Here is a 24,989-nt window from a genome sequence, read left to right as displayed (position 1 = left end):
TGAAAAATCAGCAGTGTATCAAATACTTGTTCTCCCCACTGTATATATATACATTTTTTTATTTATATTTTTTATGTTGGGGGGTCCCAACCCCGGTAGGCCGTCATTGTAAATAAGAATTTGTTCTTAACTGACTTGCCTAGTTAAATCAAATAATTGTCATGTTTATTTTATATCTTATAGTTTAATATGATGAATGAACTCTTCATACTAGAGCTCTGAAGTGAAGCAATGAGTGAAAAATAGTAATTTCAACAGCTACTTCACTGACAGTATTTTTTTTATTGGCAATGAAAATTTGTTTGATCACCACTTTGACCAAAATACAATTAGTAATGAATAAAAAATGGACACAAAATAAAATGATTCTTTGTTTGTGCAAATCGAGGATGTAAAAGTCAACAAAAAAGTCAAACTTGATCGAGTACTCCAGCAGAAATAACTCAAAGACAGGTAGGAGGGCTGTACAATAGGTTTCCCTGGCAACTCAGACAAAAACAAAGAGTTAACAGTTACACCAATGTCACAGCAAGCAACAGGTTTATCATTAAAATTCACCTCACTTCGACATGTTCATATACAGTCTACGCACACTGAGTTAAGCAGTCTGTCTTTCAGTTATTTCTCAGCGATGCTGAGTCGGACCCCACGACAAAATAAAAAAAGTCCAGCTTGAGTTTATTAATGTATGGCTTTATGGTCAAAGTACTGTAGGTGAGTGAGATCATCTGATGAAGTGTTCCTGCTGTTAGTTGATCTCTGAGCTGAGTAGCTTCAGAGTGGAGTCTGTCTGTGGCTGTAGTCCAATTTTCTGTGGTTGTATCAAAGTGCTTGTCACATCATCAGTAGACATCACAGTGCGTTTGTGTCCTCCCAGAATGCTTTGCTATGAGATGAGCTCCGTCATGATTGTGAGGTGAGGGGCTGTGGCTGGTGACTCAGATACATGGGGCTGTACACGCCACTAGAGGGAAGGCTTTACCAGCTTGGGGGGGGGGTCACATGGCGACCAGATGGACAGTCTCTCCAAGGTGAAAACACAAATTTATCGGCACAATGGAAAATAACTATGTACAAAATGGTCTCTCAGGGAATGATGGAGAAATATTCAAAGAGCAGCATTGTTTAACTAAGGTCATGAAATGGGAAGGGGGGGGTTATGGGTTATTTGCACAAACTCTGAATATCTTTTTTTTTTGTAATATAGATGTGTATATATTTATATATATATATTAAAAAAACCTCATATTTATATTAATTTACAGATAACCTACACATCTCCTGGTAGAAGAAATACACAGTACATTATGCTTCAACAAGTTATTGTACATGTAAAAGGTAGAAACGGTGACAACAGGACAGACTGAAGGAAAGTAGCACCGGCAGCTGCTGCCCAGGTTTCAGGGGGCCTTGACTTGTAAGTGCAGAGGGGGGGCGGATTGGCACGAGGCACCCCTCGCTGCCCCCCCCCCCTCTTTTTGGGGGTAGGTTGGGTGGGAGGGTAGGTAGGGGGGTGCTTCTTGGCAGTGCGTCTCGTCAGAATGTTTGTTCCAGGCAGGATAACCAGTCCTGCAGCTCCAAGGTACAGTAAGACCTTCTCTACATACAGTATCTGGACCTGAAAGAGAGGAGGTATGGTTTACTTACACTGTGCCACTGTGAAGCTTTATCCACAGTGACAGTGCAGTTGTCATGAACATGGATTTGATCACATGGGAATTATTGTTGACATTACTAATTGTGTAACATTATCTCATTTGATACAGATTCCCGTAGCTGCCATATATCTCTCTACCTTGGAATTCAGGGGTATTCATGTATTTATTAGGGATCCCCATTAATTCCTGCCAAGGCAGCAGCTTCTCTTCCTTGGGTCCGAACACATTAAGGCACTTACATCACACATAAAACAAAATATAAAACAGTACAAATCTACAATACAACATGTATATTACTGCCATACTACCTATTTTATCTATTTTTATCTGATTCTACTGCTTGCATCAGTTACCTGATGTGGAATAAAGTTCCATGTGTTCTGTGGCTGTAGTTGTCTGTGCTGGACAGAGATTAAAGGAGGGACAACAGAGTGAGGCCGCCTCATGCTGCTGCCTTTGACTCCTATCATCTGATCATGGATGCCTGCACTAGAGCAGGGACTCTCCTCTCCAAGCAAACATGGTTATTTGTAAAGACAAGTTACCCTCTCAACCCGTTCCAATTTCTCACAGTCATTTGCTGTCCCTGAGCAGAACGACAGATGTAAGAGAGAGGGAGAGTTTGTGCGTGAGCATGTGTGTATGCGCAACTGATAGCTTGTACAGGGATAATGTGTGTGACTTACAGCTTACAGTCTCTCTTCTCCTCCCTCAGCAGGAGTATGTCCTCACTGTAGAGCTGTCCAGACGCTGCACTGCTAAGGGGCCAACTGTAGGGGGAGACAGAGACCAGTCAGTTAGTCACTTAGCTTCAACACCCAGAGTGGGCCCAGGGTCAGTAGATAATGCTATCCAACTTACTTTATGCCCATAACAACTGACACAGGATCAGCTCCCATTGCCCACTGTGAGAGGGACAAACAAATGAGAGAGACAAACAAAACGGACTCTAAACCAGTTGATAAGGGCTAGGAGAACAGTAGACCATACTGTGGATACAACACACTGCACACACACACACCACACACGGGAACGAGGTTAGTCAAAATGTCAGCTAGCAAAGCCAAGGCACATTGCATCGCACACTCAGAGGAGGAGTGCACGTGGCCATTTTGAGTGAATCACACCTCGCACAGGAACAAGTCTGTTAATGTCATCACCACCACAGACCAGGGACAACAGAGGCAGATAAAGGAAGGCAGCTCGATTACACTGGGGACAGAGTGTTAGAGAAGAACTCTGGTCAAAACCTGCAATCAGATGTCAGCGATAGACTTACTTGTATCAGAAGTTGCGTCCATAATTCCGGAGTGAGTTCTGCCATAATGCAGCCTGCTGCACTACAGTTCAGCTATAACTCACTGTGCCACAAACACAGACGCAAGTTTCAATACATCTCTCATTCCCTTGAAAACGTAAAGATTTTGACCAGCATCCTCTTTTAACAACAGGGCGAAGAGCGACACAAACCGGCAACTGTAAAACATCCATCTTTTCCATCATAAATATTTATTACAGGGCAACTAACATAACTCAACAAACATAACTCAACTAACATAGAACTAACATAGCTCAACTAACATAACTCAACTAACATAGAACTAACATAGCTCCACTAACATAACTCAACTAACATAGAACTAACATAGCTGAACTAACATAGCTGAACTAACATAACTCAACTAACATAGAACTAACATAGCTCAACTAACATTGAACTAACATAGCTCAACTAACATAGAACTAACATAGCTCAACTAACATTGAACTAACATAGCTCAACTAACATAGAACTAACATAGCTCAACTAACATAGAACTAACATAGCTCAACTAACATAGAACTAACATAGCTCAACTAACATAGAACTAACATAGCTCAACTAACATAGAACTAACATAGCTCAACTAACATAGAACTAACATAGCTCAACTAACAGAACTAACATAGCTCAACTAACAGAACTAACATAACTCAACTAACATAGAAGTAACATAGAACTAACATAGCTCAACTAACATAGAACTAACATAGCTCAACTATCATAGAAGTAACATAGAACTAACATAGCTCAACTAACATAGAACTAACATAGCTCAACTAACATAGAAGTAACATAGAACTAACATAGCTCAACTAACATAGAACTAACATAGCTCAACTAACATAGCTCAACTAACATAGAACTAACATAGCTCAACTAACAGAACTAACATAGACCTAACATAGCTCAACTAACATAGAACTAACATAGAACTAACATAGCTCAACTAACATAGAACTAACATAGCTCAACTAACATAGAACTAACATAGCTCAACTAACATAGCTCAACTAACATAGAACTAACATAGCTCAACTAACATAGAAATAACATAGAACTAACATAGCTCAAATAACATAGAACTAACATAGCTCAACTAACATAGCTCAAATAACATAGAACTAACATAGCTCAACTAACATAGCTCAAATAACATAGAACTAACATAGCTCAACTAACATAGCTCAAATAACATAGAACTAACATAGCTCAAATAACATAGAACTAACATAGCTCAACTAACATAGAACTAACATAGCTCAACTAACATAGCTCAAATAACATAGAACTAACATAGCTCAACTAACATAGCTCAAATAACATAGAACTAACATAGCTCAACTAACATAGCTCAAATAACATAGAACTAACATAGCTCAACTAACATAGCTCAAATAACATAGAACTAACATAGCTCAACTAACATAGCTCAAATAACATAGAACTAACATAGCTCAACTAACATAGCTCAAATAACATAGAACTAACATAGCTCAACTAACATAGCTCAAATAACATAGAACTAACATAGCTCAACTAACATAGCTCAAATAACATAGAACTAACATAGCTCAACTAACATAGCTCAAATAACATAGAACTAACATAGCTCAACTAACATAGCTCAAATAACATAGAACTAACATAGCTCAACTAACATAGCTCAAATAACATAGAACTAACATAGCTCAACTAACATAGCTCAAATAACATAGAAACTAACATAGCTCAACTAACTCAAACTAACATAGAACTAACATAGCTCAACTAACATAGCTCAAATAACATAGAACTAACATAGCTCAACTAACATAGCTCAAATAACATAGAACTAACATAGCTCAACTAACATAGCTCAAATAACATAGAACTAACATAGCTCAACTAACATAGCTCAAATAACATAAACTAACATAGCTCAACTAACATAGCTCAAATAACATAGAACTAACATAGCTCAACTAACATAGCTCAAATAACATAGAACTAACATAGCTCAACTAACATAGCTCAACTAACATAGAACTAACAACTAACATAGCTCAAATAACATAGAACTAACATAGCTCAACTAACATAGCTCAAATAACATAGAACTAACATAGCTCAACTAACATAGAACTAACATAGCTCAACTAACATAGCTCAAATAACATAGAACTAACATAGCTCAACTAACATAGCTCAAATAACATAGAACTAACATAGCTCAACTAACATAGCTCAAATAACATAGCTCAACTAACATAGCTCAACTAACATAGCTCAACTAACATAGCTCAACTAACATAGCTCAACTAACATAGCTCAACTAACATAGCTCAACTAACATAGCTCAACTAACATAGCTCAACTAACATAGCTCAAATAACATAGCTCAACTAACATAGCTCAACTAACATAGCTCAACTAACATAGCTCAACTAACATAGCTCAACTAACATAGCTCAACTAACATAGCTCAACTAACATAGCTCAACTAACATAGCTCAACTAACATAGCTCAACTAACATAGCTCAACTAACATAGCTCAAATAACATAGCTCAACTAACATAGCTCAAATAACATAGCTCAACTAACATAGCTCAAATAACATAGCTCAACTAACATAGCTCAACTAACATAGCTCAACTAACATAGCTCAACTAACATAGCTCAACTAACATAGCTCAACTAACATAGCTCAACTAACATAGAACTAACATAGCTCAACTAACATAGCTCAAATAACATAGAACTAACATAGCTCAACTAACAGCTCAAATAACATAGAACTAACATAGCTCAACTAACATAGCTCAACTAACATAGCTCAAATAACATAGAACTAACATAGCTCAACTAACATAGCTCAAATAACATAGAACTAACATAGCTCAACTAACATAGCTCAAATAACATAGAACTAACATAGCTCAACTAACATAGCTCAAATAACATAGAACTAACATAGCTCAACTAACAGCTCAAATAACATAGAACTAACATAGCTCAACTAACATAGCTCAACTAACATAGCTCAAATAACATAGAACTAACATAGCTCAACTAACATAGAACTAACATAGCTCAACTAACATAGCTCAACTAACATAGCTCAAATAACATAGCTCAACTAACATAGCTCAAATAACATAGCTCAACTAACATAGCTCAACTAACATAGCTCAAATAACATAGAACTAACATAGCTCAACTAACATAGCTCAAATAACATAGCTCAACTAACATAGCTCAAATAACATAGCTCAAATAACATAGCTCAACTAACATAGCTCAACTAACATAGCTCAACTAACATAGCTCAACTAACATAGCTCAACTAACATAGCTCAACTAACATAGCTCAACTAACATAGCTCAAATAACATAGCTCAACTAACAACAAATAACATAGCTCAACTAACATAGCTCAACTAACATAGCTCAAATAACATAGAACTAACATAGCTCAAATAACATAGCTCAACTAACATAGCTCAACTAACATAGCTCAACTAACAACTAACATAGCTCAACTAACATAGCTCAACTAACATAGCTCAACTAACATAGCTCAACTAACATAGCTCAACTAACATAGCTCAACTAACATAGCTCAACTAACATAGCTCAACTAACATAGCTCAACTAACATAGAACTAACATAGCTCAACTAACATAGAACTAACATAGCTCAAATAACATAGAACTAACATAGCTCAACTAACATAGCTCAACTAACATAGCTCAACTAACATAGCTCAACTAACATAGAACTAACATAGCTCAACTAACATAGCTCAAATAACATAGAACTAACATAGCTCAACTATAGCTCAACTATAGAACTAACATAGCTCAACTAACATAGAACTAACATAGCTCAAACTAACATAGCTCAACTAACATAGAAACTAACAACATAGCTCAAATAACATAGAACTAACATAGCTCAAATAACATAGAACTAACATAGCTCAACTAACATAGCTCAAATAACATAGAACTAACATAGCTCAACTAACATAGCTCAACTAACATAGAACTAACATAGCTCAACTAACATAGCTCAACTAACAACATAGCTCAACTAACATAGCTCAACTAACATAGCTCAAATAACATAGCTCAACTAACATAGCTCAACTAACATAGCTCAACTAACATAGCTCAACTAACATAGCTCAACTAACATAGCTCAAATAACATAGAACTAACATAGCTCAACTAACATAGCTCAAATAACATAGCTCAAATAACATAGAACTAACATAGCTCAACTAACATAGCTCAACTAACATAGAAACTAACATAGCTCAACTAACATAGCTCAAATAACATAGAACTAACATAGCTCAACTAACATAGCTCAACTAACATAGCTCAACTAACATAGCTCAACTAACATAAACTAACATAGCTCAACATAGAACTAACATAGCTCAACTAACATAGAACTAACATAGCTCAACTAACAAACTAACATAGCTCAACTAACATAGAACTAACATAGCTCAACTAACATAGCTCAAATAACATAGAACTAACATAGCTCAACTAACATAGCTCAAATAACATAGAACTAACATAGCTCAACTAACATAGCTCAACTAACATAGAACTAACATAGCTCAACTAACATAGCTCAACATAGAACTAACATAGCTCAACTAACATAGCTCAAATAACATAGAACTAACATAGCTCAACTAACATAGCTCAAATAACATAGAACTAACATAGCTCAACTAACATAGCTCAACTAACATAGAACTAACATAGCTCAACTAACATAGCTCAAATAACATAGAACTAACATAGCTCAACTAACATAGAACTAACATAGCTCAACTAACATAGAACTAACATAGCTCAACTAACATAGCTCAACTAACATAGAACTAACATAGCTCAACTAACATAGCTCAAATAACATAGAACTAACATAGCTCAACTAACATAGCTCAAATAACATAGAACTAACATAGCTCAACTAACATAGCTCAAATAACATAGAACTAACATAGCTCAACTAACATAGCTCAACTAACATAGCTCAACTAACATAGCTCAACTAACAGAACTAACATAGACCTAACATAGCTCAACTATCATAGAACTAACATAGCTCAACTAACATAGCTCAAATAACATAGAACTAACATAGCTCAACTAACATAGCTCAACTAACATAGCTCAAATAACATAGCTCAACTAACATAGCTCAAATAACATAGCTCAAATAACATAGCTCAACTAACATAGCTCAAATAACATAGCTCAACTAACATAGCTCAACTAACATAGCTCAAATAACATAGAACTAACATAGCTCAACTAACATAGCTCAAATAACATAGAACTAACATAGCTCAACTAACAGAACTAACATAGCTCAACTAACATAGCTAACTAACATAGCTCAACTAACAGAACTAACATAGACCTAACATAGCTCAACTAACATAGAACTAACATAGACCTAACATAGCTCAACTAACAGAACTAACATAGACCTAACATAGCTCAACTATCATAGAAGTAACATAGAACTAACATAGCTCAACTAACATAGAACTAACATAGCTCAACTAACATAGCTCAAATAACATAGAACTAACATAGCTCAACTAACATAGCTCAAATAACATAGAACTAACATAGCTCAACTAACATAGCTCAAATAACATAGAACTAACATAGCTCAAATAACATAGCTCAACTAACATAGCTCAACTAACATAGCTCAACTAACATAGCTCAACTAACATAGCTCAACTAACATAGCTCAACTAACATAGCTCAACTAACATAGCTCAACTAACATAGCTCAACTAACATAGCTCAACTAACATAGCTCAACTAACATAGCTCAACTAACATAGCTCAACTAACATAGCTCAAATAACATAGAACTAACATAGCTCAACTAACATAGCTCAAATAACATAGAACTAACATAGCTCAACTAACATAGCTCAACTAACATAGCTCAACTAACATAGCTCAACTAACATAGCTCAACTAACATAGCTCAACTAACATAGCTCAACTAACATAGCTCAACTAACATAGCTCAACTAACATAGCTCAACTAACATAGCTCAACTAACATAGAACTAACATAGCTCAACTAACATAGCTCAACTAACATAGCTCAACTAACATAGCTCAACTAACATAGCTCAACATAGCTCAACTAACATAGCTCAACTAACATAGCTCAACTAACATAGAACTAACATAGCTCAACTAACAGAACTAACATAGACCTAACATAGCTCAACTATCATAGAACTAACATAGAACTAACATAGCTCAACTAACATAGAACTAACATAGCTCAACTAACATAGCTCAAATAACATAGAACTAACATAGCTCAACTAACATAGCTCAACTAACATAGAACTAACATAGCTCAACTAACATAGCTCAACTAACATAGCTCAACTAACATAGCTCAACTAACATAGAACTAACATAGCTCAACTAACATAGCTCAAATAACATAGCTCAACTAACATAGCTCAACTAACATAGCTCAAATAACATAGCTCAACTAACATAGCTCAACTAACATAGCTCAACTAACATAGCTCAAATAACATAGAACTAACATAGCTCAAATAACATAGAACTAACATAGCTCAACTAACATAGCTCAAATAACATAGAACTAACATAGCTCAACTAACATAGAACTAACATAGCTCAAATAACATAGAACTAACATAGCTCAACTAACATAGAACTAACATAGCTCAACTAACATAGCTCAAATAACATAGAACTAACATAGCTCAACTAACATAGCTCAACTAACATAGAACTAACATAGCTCAACTAACATAGCTCAACTAACATAGAACTAACATAGCTCAACTAACATAGCTCAACTAACATAGAACTAACATAGCTCAACTAACATAGCTCAAATAACATAGAACTAACATAGCTCAACTAACATAGAACTAACATAGCTCAACTAACATAGCTCAAATAACATAGAACTAACATAGCTCAACTAACATAGAACTAACATAGCTCAACTAACAGAACTAACATAGCTCAACTAACAGAACTAACATAGCTCAACTAACAGACCTAACATAGCTCAACTAACAGAACTAACATAGACCTAACATAGCTCAACTAACATAGAACTAACATAGACCTAACATAGCTCAACTAACATAGCTCAAATAACATAGAACTAACATAGCTCAACTAACAGAACTAACATAGCTCAACTAACATAGCTCAACTAACATAGAACTAACATAGCTCAACTAACATAGAACTAACATAGCTCAACTAACATAGCTCAAATAACATAGAACTAACATAGCTCAACTAACATAGCTCAAATAACATCAACTAACATAGCTCAAATAACATAGAACTAACATAGCTCAAATAACATAGAACTAACATAGCTCAACTAACATAGCTCAAATAACATAGAACTAACATAGCTCAACTAACATAGCTCAAATAACATAGAACTAACATAGCTCAACTAACATAGCTCAAATAACATAGAACTAACATAGCTCAACTAACATAGCTCAAATAACATAGAACTAACATAGCTCAACTAACTAACATAGCTCAAAACATAACATAGAACTAACATAGCTCAACTAACATAGCTCAAATAACATAGAACTAACATAGCTCAACTAACATAGCTCAAATAACATAGAACTAACATAGCTCAACTAACATAGCTCAACTAACATAGCTCAACTAACATAGCTCAACTAACATAGCTCAACTAACATAGCTCAACTAACATAGCTCAAATAACATAGCTCAACTAACATAGCTCAACTAACATAGCTCAACTAACATAGCTCAAATAACATAGAACTAACATAGCTCAACTAACATAGCTCAACTAACATAGCTCAACTAACATAGCTCAACTAACATAGCTCAACTAACATAGCTCAACTAACATAGCTCAAATAACATTCAACTAACAGCTCAACTAACAGCTCAACTAACATAGCTCAACTAACATAGAACTAACATAGCTCAACTAACATAGCTCAAATAACATAGAACTAACATAGCTCAACTAACATAACTCACCTAACATAGCTAACATAGACCTAACATAGCTCAACTAACATAGAACTAACATAGAACTAACATAGCTCAACTAACATAGAACTAACATAGCTCAACTAACATAGCTCAACTAACATAGCTCAACTAACATAGCTCAAATAACATAGAACTAACATAGCTCAACTAACATAGCTCAACTAACATAGAACTAACATAGCTCAACTAACATAGCTCAAATAACATAGCTCAACTAACATAGCTCAACTAACATAGCTCAACTAACATAGCTCAACTAACATAGCTCAAATAACATAGCTCAAATAACAGAACTAACATAGAACTAACATAGCTCAACTATCATAGAACTAACATAGCTCAACTAACATAGCTCAAATAACATAGAACTAACATAGCTCAACTAACATAGCTCAAATAACATAGAACTAACATAGCTCAACTAACATAGCTCAAATAACATAGAACTAACATAGCTCAACTAACATAGCTCAAATAACATAGAACTAACATAGCTCAATTAACATTCAACTAACAGCTCAACTAACAGCTCAACTAACATAGCTCAACTAACATAGAACTAACATAGCTCAACTAACATAGCTCAAATAACATAGAACTAACATAGCTCAACTAACATAGAACTAACATAGCTCAACTAACATAACATAGACCTAACATAGCTCAACTATCATAGAAGTAACATAGAACTAACATAGCTCAACTAACATAGAACTAACATAGCTCAACTATCATAGAAGTAACATAGAACTAACATAGCTCAACTAACATAGAACTAACATAGCTCAACTAACATAGAAATAACATAGCTCAACTAACATAGCTCAAATAACATAGCTCAACTAACATAGCTCAAATAACATAGAACTAACATAGCTCAACTAACATAGCTCAACTAACATAGAACTAACATAGCTCAACTAACATAGCTCAAATAACATAGAACTAACATAAACTCAACTAACATAGCTCAACTAACATAGAACTAACATAGCTCAACTAACATAGCTCAACTAACATAGAACTAACATAGCTCAACTAACATAGCTCAACTAACATAGCTCAACTAACAGAACTAACATAGCTCAACTAACATAGCTCAAATAACATAGAACTAACATAGCTCAACATTCAACTAACAGCTCAACTAACAGCTCAACTAACAGCTCAACTAACATAGCTCAACTAACATAGAACTAACATAGCTCAACTAACATAGCTCAACTAACATAGAACTAACATAGCTCAACTAACATAGCTCAACTAACATAGCTCAAATAACATAGACCTAACATAGAACTAACATAGCTCAACTAACATAGCTCAACTAACATAGCTCAACTAACATAGCTCAACTAACATAGCTCAACTAACATAGCTCAACTAACATAGCTCAACTAACATAGCTCAACTAACATAGCTCAACTAACATAGCTCAACTAACATAGCTCAACTAACATAGCTCAACTAACATAGCTCAACTAACATAGCTCAAATAACATAGAACTAACATAGCTCAACTAACATAGCTCAAATAACATAGAACTAACATAGCTCAACTAACATAGCTCAAATAACATAGCTCAACTAACATAGCTCAAATAACATAGCTCAAATAACATAGCTCAAATAACATAGAACTAACATAGCTCAACTAACATAGCTCAAATAACATAGAACTAACATAGCTCAACTAACATAGCTCAAATAACATAGAACTAACATAGCTCAACTAACATAGCTCAAATAACATAGAACTAACATAGCTCAACTAACATAGAACTAACATAGCTCAACTAACATAGAACTAACATAGCTCAACTAACATAGCTCAACTAACATAGCTCAACTAACAGAACTAACATAGCTCAACTAACATAGCTCAACTAACATAGAACTAACATAGCTCAATTAACATTCAACTAACAGCTCAACTAACAGCTCAACTAACAGCTCAACTAACAGCTCAACTAACAGCTCAACTAACATAGCTCAACTAACATAGCTCAACTAACATAGAACTAACATAGCTCAACTAACATAGCTCAACTAACATAGCTCAAATAACATAGACCTAACATAGAACTAACATAGCTCAACTAACATAGCTCAACTAACATAGCTCAACTAACATAGCTCAACTAACATAGCTCAACTAACATAGCTCAACTAACATAGCTCAACTCAACATAGCTCAAACTAACATAGCTCAACTAACATAGCTCAACTAACATAGCTCAACTAACATAGCTCAACTAACATAGAACTAACATAGCTCAACATAGCTCAAATAACATAGAACTAACATAGCTCAACTAACATAGCTCAACTAACATAGCTCAAATAACATAGCTCAAATAACATAGCTCAACTAACATAGCTCAACTAACATAGCTCAAATAACATAGCTCAAATAACATAGAACTAACATAGCTCAACTAACATAGCTCAAATAACATAGAACTAACATAGCTCAACTAACATAGCTCAAATAACATAGAACTAACATAGCTCAACTAACATAGCTCAACTAACATAGAACTAACATAGCTCAACTAACATAGCTCAACTAACATAGAACTAACATAGCTCAACTAACATAGCTCAACTAACATAGCTCAACTAACAGAACTAACATAGCTCAACTAACATAGCTCAAATAACATAGAACTAACATAGCTCAACTAACATTCAACTAACAGCTCAACTAACAGCTCAACTAACAGCTCAACTAACAGCTCAACTAACATAGCTCAACTAACATAGAACTAACATAGCTCAACTAACATAGCTCAACTAACATAGAACTAACATAGCTCAACTAACATAGCTCAACTAACATAGCTCAAATAACATAGACCTAACATAGAACTAACATAGCTCAACTAACATAGCTCAACTAACATAGCTCAACTAACATAGCTCAACTAACATAGCTCAACTAACATAGCTCAACTAACATAGCTCAACTAACATAGCTCAACTAACATAGCTCAACTAACATAGCTCAACTAACATAGCTCAACTAACATAGCTCAACTAACATAGCTCAACTAACATAGCTCAACTAACATAGCTCAACTAACATAGCTCAACTAACATAGCTCAACTAACATAGCTCAACTAACATAGAACTAACATAGCTCAACTAACATAGCTCAACTAACATAGACCTAACATAGCTCAAATAACATAGCTCAACTAACATAGACCTAACATAGCTCAAATAACATATGCAAAGGGGATTCGTTGCTTTAACTTCAAGGGTGCAGCAGCAGAGGCTGCAACTAACAACTACTGTGCTAATAACAGTAACCTGAGTAACAATTACTGGACACACAATATGTCTACAATAACAAACGGCCACCCTTGTAGTTGGCATCAGGAGCAGAACAAAACAGAGGAACAGAGCAGTAGAGGTAGAGAGAGAAGACAGTTGGAGAAGAGAAGAGGTACGGTAGGGTGGACAGCAGGAACCGGGGAATTTTGGGGGGCGTAAAGGCACACAGGCCAACAGCAGGCCACATGGTATCGCTCCAGTATATCTGACCTTGAAACCAGTCCAAATACATGTCGTCAGGACTGTCATCCAGCGCCTCATAGAGCACTGCACACAGAGCAGCAGTCCCAGAGCAGAGGAAATACAGGTACAGTCAGCAACATGCTCCATCCATACAGCGATAGACGAGAGAGAGAGTGATGGGGAGAGAGCTCCAAGTAAAGAGAGGGGAGAGAGGACCCCCCCCTCCCAAACTCTAACACAGAAATGAAATGTATCCAGGTACAATCTTAATCAAATACATTTTGTGGCAGTTAGCTATGTTTGTTAGTGTTTGATGAGTGCAATTCACATTCATCCATGCTAAGTGCCCTAAACTGAATGCTCTAGTTTAATTGTTAGGTCTACTTTGTGGGGGTCTTGGCCATGCAGGGGGTCTGTGGGAGAGCTCACCTTCGGGGGGTAGCCTACGGGAGTGTGAGCCGGTGGTGACGCGGAAGCCAGCGGGGAGGGTCTCTGCCGAGCCGGGCATCATACTGATCCCATGGACGTCCCGCGGGGGGAACTGCCTCCTCCACGATGGCCCCCGGAGGTCATTATCTTCATACTGACGGACAGACACACAGACAGAGACACGGACATGTTAGGGATTGAGTTTAGAGATGGCAGCCATTATCTTATCACCAAATAAACTGGCCTGAGAACAGCTTGTGTCTGCATATAGTGTTAGTGTATAGCTAACAAATATGACTAATTTCCCAAGGCCTTATATTTATATCTCAAACCAACTCTAAGACAATATGAGAGACAAATGAGTGATGGGTGGGAAGTGGAAACTGAGGACAGGTCTGAGGTGCAGTGAGATGGTGGAAAACAGAGTAATGATTGACAACAAACCCAGGTGTGTGTGTCTGTCTGCCACGGCCCATCACCCATGGTAACAGCGGGGCTAGCTGTCCGGGTGACAGGAGTCACTCACCTCGTCCAGTCGTCTCTCAGTGCCCAGGGCTAGCAGGTTATTATATTCCCTCTCCAGAATCTGACGTGCCTGGGGAGAGGAAGGGTAAATAGGTCTTATTAGGTACATTTGAAATGGAAGTTGTAGGTCTCTTTATTTGGGGCTCCAGACGCTTTCAGTCATTTTGATACCAAGCTAGCATGACCAAACAGCTCTCTGTTGACCTACTGGTCTGGCACTCAGGGTATTATTAGACCTGTTTGAGATGGAAAGACTGAGAAATTAAAAGATGTGTTTGAAGTGTACTGCTGTTTGAAGTGTATCCTCTAAATCATTTATTCTGTCCTGAAAATCTAAAAAATAAACAATTGAAAACACTGTTCAATTTAACATCATAATTCACTTGCTTTTAGAGAGACAAGACTATGGACACGGACTCTTAGAATGAAGACGTTAATGTCTTCCTCTTACGCTAGTATATTATGCATTGCCCTCTTGTGGCGTAACTATGCTATAGCGTGATGCGGGGCAGAGGGATCTGACCTGAGTGCTTTGGTTGGGGATCTGGATGAGCAGCGCCAAGCTGGTGTGGTCAAAGTTGTCGTCGAGGGCGACCAGGGCCCCGTGCACGCCGCTCTCCAGCAGGATGTTGGCATAGTCCTTTAGGCCGATGCTCTGGACCCAGCGTATCACCCGCTCGTTGCTCCACACCAGCACGTCTGGGGCACACAGACATGGTATTACAGTAAACACAACATGGGTGTTGGGCCACAGACAGAATATTTCCATGTCTGGTTACATAATGAAGAAAACCTCTGTGCTCTGCTAGATTGGTCCTTACTGACCATCACCTCCTAGCTCTATGACAGGTAGACACTGCTTGGCTATATTTCACAATAGAATGCAATACATACTGGAAAGTAAGTGCGCTTCCACAAGTATTATTTGCCTGAGCAGATTACTAATGAGATTGTAATTAGACACTACTAGAATATATTTTAGCTTAACGGTCTTCATAATCGTTCCAAGAGCAGTCTTTAAAAGAAAAAAATGTCCACCAATCCACTTTTGAAGATACTGTCCATTTGAGGGATTTTGCATCATATGATCCTGCGTTTTGCGTCATATGATACTAAATGCATCATACAGGGATGATTTCTGTGTTTTGAAAGTTACATATCTTGAAAATTTGATTGCTGACAAGCAAAACATTTTGGGACTATGTCAACAATGGACTAATGAAACAAATACCAAAATATCGTTTTTGGGTGAAATTTCCCTTTAAGTACCTCTCATTTCATGCTGGCTGTGCTCTCTGCGTCTCTCCAGCTCTTTCCTGTCATAGTTGAGCTTCTTCAGACCCATGATACCATACTGCAAACTCGTCCTACAGACATGGGAACATTAGAAAAGCCACTTATTACCACAAAATGAGACTAAACACTAAACTTTCTGATCAAATCCTACATCATACAGGAGGAGGGCAGGTGTACCTGTGAAAGCTGTCCACCATTTTGAGATGCACCCGGAGGTCCTTCTTGGTGAGGTGGTCCAGCATGCGGGCGTCCACCAGGCACTCCATGAAGTAGCTGCGGTACTGAGGTAGTCCTAGACTGGGCAACCACTCGTTCCCTATCCACTCATGGTTCATGTCACCATAAGCTAGAGTCTGACAATAATGACAAGGAAACAATTACATACTGTAGCCCATTGTTCATCTGTACACGATTTTGATGAGGTTTAAAAGTAGCCACATAGACAACTCTGGTGTGTGCCTAGTTAAACAAAGGTTAAATAAAAATAGAGTAACTCTAAATAATCTACAATTCTACTGTTCTAATCCATGAGAGAGACCGCAAATCCTTTACCTGCGCCCAGCTCCCCTCCTCGGACTCCCCGGACCTCTGTCATTGGTCAGGCATGGAAAAGAAACAGTAGCAATATGCATGAGAACATAATAGCAACAGGTCACTGGACTTCATCTACAGTCCAATAGTCTCTACTCTAGCATCAGAGGCTCTTGACTTGCTCAAGTCAGAGCAAAGGCCTCAGAACGGACAGTAGAGGTCTCCCTCGCATATATTCCCTGAACAAACTATTCACATCTAAAAGTAGAACTCCATCTAAATATGCATGAAAAATCACTATTCGAGGGAGGGAAAGTGGCCTGTGGGATTTATCTGCAATCTGAGAAGGGAGAATGATTTCCCCCCTTTAGCGTGTGAACTGAACTGGCCCCATGGGAGAGTAACACAGTTATCCCTTTAGTCCTGGGCTGAGCTGCTGCCACATTACATCTGATTTGGAGACGGGCGCTGCTGCCACATTAGGCCAATCCAACCCCATTCGCACAAAACGCCTGGCACAAATGAGAGCCTTTTCCCCCGTGGTTCGCCCTCCGTACAATGGTACGGAGTTGGCTATTAGCCTCATTGTGCCTGACATGCAGGCTGTATTAGAGGCAGGGAGAACAGTGGAACAAAGAATAACCTTTATGTTCAAGCTCAAAGAGATCCATTATTACACGTACAGTATAGTACATAGCTGTCTGTGTCCTAGGGATTGACATAGCTGCTGTCTGTGTCCTAGGGATTGACATACAGTATAGTACATAGCTGTCTGTGTCCTAGGGATTGACATACAGTATAGTACATAGCTGTCTGTGTCCTAGGGATTGACATACAGTATAGTACATAGCTGTTTGTGTCCTAGGGATTGACATGAAAGACACCTGCAGTGACTAATAATCCTGCAAGGTTTAATCTTGAGACAGAACCAATAGGTTTTAAATGAACATGTTTGGAACATACTGTATCAGTTGGCAGACCTGTATCGGATTTGATGTAGCTTCTTACACCAGTCTTGTAGGGTGAATCCTATGTACAATCAGCTGATCACTGTCAGGTTTAAAAGGATGACATTGCTCATGGAAGAAAATAGCATTATGTCTTGACATGTGCTGTATCTAATCAACAGCTGGCTGAAACGTACCATACACACGGGTAATATAGGGTAACTACAGTATGGTACCCAAGGGCAACGCAGCTCCCTGAACCATAGCAGTAACACCAACACATACTGGTAAATATAGGGCAGTGCACCAGTCATTCCAATTAAAAAGCTTTTCTTTACCCATTATAATGAAAGGGAGAGCTGAGAATGGATGTGATGTGATGAAGTCTAACCACATTATCAACAAACCTACTGTTATACAATCTCCCTACCCTCCAAATCCTATAGTGGGAAAAACATGTTTTATTGTCACATACACCAGATACAGTGCCTGCGAAAGTATTCGGCCCCCTTGAACTTTGCAACCTTTTGCCACATTTCAGGCTTCAAACATAAAGATATAAAACTGTATTTTTTTTGTGAAGAATCAACAACAAGTGGGACACAATCATGAAGTGGAACGACATTTATTGGATATTTCAAACTTTTTTAACAAATCAAAAACTGAAAAATTGGGCGTGCAAAATTATTCAGCCCCCTTAAGTTAATACTTTGTAGCGCCACCTTTTGCTGCGATTACAGCTGTAAGTCACTTGGGGTATGTCTCTATCAGTTTTGCACATCGAGAGACTGACATTTTTTCCCATTCCTCCTTGCAAAACAGCTCGAGCTCAGTGAGGTTGGATGGAGAGCATTTGTGAACAGCAGTTTTCAGTTCTTTCCACAGATTCTCGATTGGATTCAGGTCTTTGACTTGGCCATTCTAACACCTGGATATGTTTATTTTTGAACCATTCCATTGTAGATTTTGCTTTATGTTTTGGATCATTGTCTTGTTGGAAGACAAATCTCCGTCCCAGTCTCAGGTCTTTTGCAGACTCCATCAGGTTTTCTTCCAGAATGGTCCTGTATTTGGCTCCATCCATCTTCCCATCAATTTTAACCATCTTCCCTGTCCCTGCTGAAGAAAAGCAGGCCCAAACCATGATGCTGCCACCACCATGTTTGACAGTGGGGATGGTGTGATCAGGGTGATGAGCTTTGTTGCTTTTATGCCAAACATAACGTTTTGCATTGTTGCCAAAAAGTTCAATTTTGGTTTCATCTGACCAGAGCACCTTCTTCCACATGTTTGGTGTGTCTCCCAGGTGGCTTGTGGCAAACTTTAAACAACACTTTTTATGGATATCTTTAAGAAATGGCTTTCTTTTTGCCACTCTTCCATAAAGGCCAGATTTGTGCAATATACGACTGATTGTTGTCCTATGGACAGAGTCTCCCACCTCAGCTGTAGATCTCTGCAGTTCATCCAGAGTGATCATGGGCCTCTTGGCTGCATCTCTGATCAGTCTTCTCCTTGTATGAGCTGAAAGTTTAGAGGGACGGCCAGGTCTTGGTAGATTTGCAGTGGTCTGATACTCCTTCCATTTCAATATTATCGCTTGCACAGTGCTCCTTGGGATGTTTAAAGCTTGGGAAATATTTTTGTATCCAAATCCGGCTTTAAACTTCATCACAACAGTATCTCGGACCTGCCTGGTGTGTTCCTTGTTCTTCATGATGCTCTCTGCGCTTTTAACGGACCTCTGAGACTATCACAGTGCAGGTGCATTTATACGGAGACTTGATTACACATAGGTGGATTGTATTTATCATCATTAGTCATTTAGGTCAACATTGGATCATTCAGAGATCCTCACTGAACTTCTGGAGAGAGTTTGCTGCACTGAAAGTAAAGGGGCTGAGTAATTTTGCATGCCCAATATTTCAGTTTTTGATTTGTTAAAAAAGTTTGAAATATCCAATAAATGTCGTTCCACTTCATGATTGTGTCCCACTTGTTGTTGATTCTTCATAAAAAAAATACAGTTTTATATCTTTATGTTTGAAGCCTGAAATGTGGCAAAAGGTCGCAAAGTTCAAGGGGGCCGAATACTTTCGCAAGGCACTGTAGGTGCAGTGAAATGTGTTGTTTTATAGGGTTAGTACCCCTGGAGCAAATCAGGGTGAAGTGCCTTTACACAAGGGCACAATGACAGATTTTTCACCTTGTCGGCTCGGGTATTCGAATCAGTGACCTTTTGGTTACTGGCCCAATGCTCTAACTGCTAGGCTACCTGCCACCCAGTCCTCAGTACAGGCCTCAGTAATGCAGCCATTGACAAGTCTCAACACTGCAGTGAAAGCAAGTGAGTGAGAGCAGAGAAGAGGTAAAAGGAGAGGAAGGACTAACCGTTTTGGAGGAGGGTGCTGCGAGGGTCTCCATTTCCTCGTGGGTCACCCATACATTGCCTGACGGCTAGGAGTGCGGTGCCCAAGAGAAGAAGACAGCAGCAGCAACAGTAGTCCGCCAGGAGGGGCAAGCAGTATTAAAGAAGAAGAGCAGCACCACTGTAAGCCAATAGTGTTATAGCATCATGGTCAGATGATGAGCAGGCCCGCCCCTCTGGGGTCAAAGGGCATGCACAGTACACAAACAAACACAGACACAAAACTGATTGAGGTAGAAGATGTCCTTAACCACAGATCTAGGATCAGATACTATGTCCCCATCATAACCTTATCCATTAAAGGGGTGAAATACTATCTGATCCTGTATCAGTGGTTAGGGGCAACTTCTGACTTTGGATAGACAAAAACAGCACATAAGACAGGAGCAGCCCACCTACACAGGTGCAACACACACAGGCCAAAGGAACACATTTACCATGCATGACAAGACTGGTTCACCATAAACTAGTGTAGTAGTGGATTAGTACAGGGGTTTGGAGCAAACAGACATAAATACAAACATGCATATCCACCTCAGTCTAGTTTGATATACCTCAGTGTACCCCACCATTAAACCCCTTTCTAACAGACTCTGTCTAGTTTGATATACCTCAGTGTACCACACCATTAAACCCCTTTCTAACAGACTCAGTCTAGTTTTATATAACTCAGTGTACCCCACCATTAAACCCCTTTCTAACAGATTCAGTCTAGGTTGATATACCTCAGTGTACCACACCGTTAAACCCCATTCCAACCCATTCTAATCTGTTGTTGATTCTAATTTTAGCAGCCATGATCACTGTGCTTTGCAGCCCCACTGGATCAAGCTGTCATGACCTAGATAAGAACACTTGAGGGGATGACATTCTCTATTAAAGACACCGTACTAAAGGGCTGCTCATGCATGCTTGTTTCAGCTGTGCTGGGCAGCATAGTACGGTTTGGGTCGGCCCCATAGGGTGAATCAGACGTCACTGTCTGTGAGCTTAAAGGCAGCAGAATAACCAGTCCTGTGACTGGTCGAATAAAGAAGTTAGCTCCCTACCCCACCTTCCCCCTGTCAGTGTTCTGCTTGTCAGACACTCCCCCTGCATTTACAGGGTTGATTAACCCGGAGTGTAAACTTAAAGTGGTCATTTGGTTAAGAGGGGCAGGGAACTGACCACCAGTCACAGCAGGTGGAACCAGGGCAGAGGGGGTCTATAGAGTCATGTTCCCAGAGTTCACTGCTCCTTGATGAAAGATTCAGTTTAAGTGTGTGTGTGTGTGTGTATGTGTGTGTGTGTGAGTGATAAAGCTACATAGAATAAAACCGTTTGTAGCATTAAGCTCAGCAGGTTCCTCAGAGGTTACATGAAATCACCATGACAACTCGGAGTTGTGAAACAGACTGAGGTATAAAATAGCTGTTGGTGTGGTAAATTAGAGTAAATGCTGCAGAGCTGAATTAAGTGCATGAGCTGACTGACACTACTGAGAGATAAACAAGCCGGCCTTAACTGGTTTCCTCCCATTCTCTCCAACATTCAGTTACCAACACAAAGGATAGAGATGCTACACAAGTCAGGTTCTCTGACTGTGAAGGCGTTACAATGCAAACTAGCAGAAATAGCTACTTGAGTGTCTTTACCCTTGAAGACTATACCGTCTGTGTGTGTGTATGCATGCATATCGGAGTTAAGAACGTGCCGTAAGCTCACTCAAAATGTCACCGGAGGAGCTATCGAATAGGATGCTTTTTCTATGGCTCGATGTGTTTGTTGTCAAGCAGGCGGTCACGTGTGTTGGTGTGGTAGAGGAGCCTGGTTAAAGCCCAGTCAGAGGCAGGTTCAGGGAGGCAGCGCTATATGCTAAGCTAACACTGACGGCAGTTACATGCATGGGTGTGTGTGCGTGTGTGTGTGTGCGCGCGTGTGTCAATGGACACTCACGGTTCTGGAGGTTGGCGGGGCAGATGGACTGGTGAGGGACACCATCTCCTGGATGGCCAGCCGTAGTTTGAGGCGGTGCAGGGGGTTACTGATGCCAATCTCCCTCTGGATCTCTGTGTCCGACAGGGCCGACATGATGGCACCGCTCTTCACGTTGGCACGACACGCCGCCACGTACCAGGCGGGCATCCCCAGCCACAGCTGAAACAGGAGGAGGAAGACCATTTGTGATTTCATGTAAAGTAGCGAGTGAGCTTGTTTTTACAAATGATCGGTGATGTGGTGGGAGGACTTGTCTACCATCCTTACCTATGGTAGACAAGTTGAGTAGCATTTCCTTGTTTTAATAAAGATCTACTGAGAAACAGTAGGGGGCAGTCATGGTTGAAATGTTCACCTTGTATGTTCAAGCATGTTCTATCATAATCAAATGAGGAAAAACTGTATACAGACATAGGATCTTTCAATGAAGACAGAAAATAAACTGTGATGATTCATTGATAGGCAACGCATTCATTTACTTAATGAATACCCATGTTAATATTACACAACATTACTATGGCCTTTATGAGGTGTTATGTCAAGCAATTACAAGCTGGGGAGAACATGGCATAGTAAATCACAGAGTAGACCTTTACCAACAGCCTCTGAGGCTTCCACCAAGGTGACATCAAAATCTGGGACATTGTCTCCCATAATATCCGTGAGATCCAGATTCAACACACTGCTGGTCCCATAGGCCCAATGCCAGAGTGTTTCCCAACTCCAGTCCTCCAGTACCCCCAACATCACACAGTGTTGTTATAGCCTGGGACAAACACACCTCATTCAACTCATTGAGGGCTTGATGATCAGTTGACCAGTTGTATCAGGTGTGCTTGTCCAGGGCTACAATAAAAGTGAGTACTGTTGGGGTATTGGAGGACTGGAGTTGGGGAAACACTGGATTAGATAATAGACTTAATATAATAAAGTACAAAGAGTAATGTCAGCCGGAGGCATAATCATTTTATAATCACTCTCTGTAACATGCTGACTACTACGGCATTGGATTTCCCCGGGTCGTAATTACAACACAATACATCCACAGTTATGTAACAGCACTGTGTCATCCCATGTTTTGATTTAAGGAAAGTATCTGGTTTGCATTTCGAAGTGCCGTATTAGAAAGGGTGACCATTAGGCTGAAGTAAGGCATCGGGTAATTGATTTGAAATGTGAAACATCATCAACGGTCAGAGGTTAGAGGATAATGGGTGTCGTATCTCAGGTGAATGCTGAGTGTGCAGACTGGGGAGTCAAGGAGGAATAGACCACTTCACCGGGGCGGAGAATATTATCTTCTTCACAGAGTGGGAGTCTGGCACAGACCTTGTAAATCTATCCCAGAGGCGGGAGGATTGAGAATGGTTCCAGGCCAGAGTAGAGGAGTGCCTACCTCCAGCCAGGCCACCACTGTGGGGCCGTCCCATTGGGCGAAAGGTAAGCCTTTCCTCCTCGCCTCTTCCAGCAACTCGTGCCTGAGGGCGGGAGCAGAGACATGGGATTAATGCACTGCACACATACATATATAGTGAGACACTCACTCCCCCTCACACAAGGCACTAGTATTACACCAATATTTTTCACTGTACAGTGCCACACACTTTCTCTCTCTCAGGCCAGAGCTTTCTGAAAGGGCACGACCTTATCATACAATCTCTCCACACACACACACACACTGCATGTAAAATGAGTACGCTCTCTCTGCCCTTAGCTCCCTCTCTCTGCCTCTATCTCTGTCTGCCCCCCCCTCTGCCTGTTTTTCTCTCTGCTGCTCTGCCCCTTGCGCTCTCTTTCTCTCTCTGCCCCTCTCTCTCTCACCATCTGGTACAGACACACCTTGAAGGGACAGCTAGGGCTGCTGGGCTGCTCACTGAAGCCTGACTTTGATTTGCTAATCTGAAGAACCACAAATCTCCACTTGTCTCTGTGCTGCACCTGGGAATGAGGAGATCTGCATGGAGGAATGGGCCAAAATACCAGCAACAGTGTGTGAAAACCTTGTGAAGACTTACAGAAAATGTTTGACCTCTGTCATTGCCAACAAAGGGTATATAACAAAGTATTGAGATAAACTTTTGTTATTGACCAAATACTTATTTTCCACCATAATTTGCAAATAAATTCATAACAAATCCTACAGTGTGATTTTCTGGATTTTTTTTCTCTTTTTGTCTGTCATAGTTGAAGTGTACCTATGATGAAAATTACAGGCCTCTCTCATATTTTTAAGTGGGAGAACTTGCACAATT

General features: G+C 39.1%; 1 protein-coding gene across 11 annotated transcripts in view; it reads right to left on the bottom strand.

Moving 5' to 3' along the window:
- Positions 1 to 268: 268 nt before the first annotated feature.
- Positions 269 to 24,989, bottom strand: part of LOC112247727 (liprin-alpha-2-like) — a 227,278-nt gene continuing 202,557 nt past the window's right edge. For 3 of the 11 annotated variants that reach the window (XM_042297959.1, XM_042297960.1, XM_042297963.1), the window contains exons 21-30: positions 24,134 to 24,215; positions 22,696 to 22,896; positions 20,724 to 20,789; positions 17,407 to 17,442; positions 17,032 to 17,207; positions 16,828 to 16,925; positions 16,082 to 16,257; positions 15,560 to 15,628; positions 15,034 to 15,187; positions 14,344 to 14,688 (exon numbers count right to left, since the gene is read on the bottom strand). In XM_042297959.1, the coding sequence (XP_042153893.1) occupies positions 14,429 to 14,688; positions 15,034 to 15,187; positions 15,560 to 15,628; positions 16,082 to 16,257; positions 16,828 to 16,925; positions 17,032 to 17,207; positions 17,407 to 17,442; positions 20,724 to 20,789; positions 22,696 to 22,896; positions 24,134 to 24,215 (1,318 nt within the window). In that variant the 3' untranslated portion in view covers positions 14,344 to 14,428. The other 8 variants (XM_042297965.1, XM_042297967.1, XM_042297966.1 and 5 more) reach the window with 7 other exon arrangements.

The sequence above is a fragment of the Oncorhynchus tshawytscha genome, linkage group LG15 (genome assembly GCF_018296145.1).
Source record: "Oncorhynchus tshawytscha isolate Ot180627B linkage group LG15, Otsh_v2.0, whole genome shotgun sequence".
In the NCBI taxonomy this organism is placed as follows: Eukaryota; Metazoa; Chordata; class Actinopteri; order Salmoniformes; family Salmonidae; genus Oncorhynchus; species Oncorhynchus tshawytscha.
Note: the sequence above shows the minus strand (reverse complement) of the source record. Positions and strands in the feature narration are given on the sequence as shown.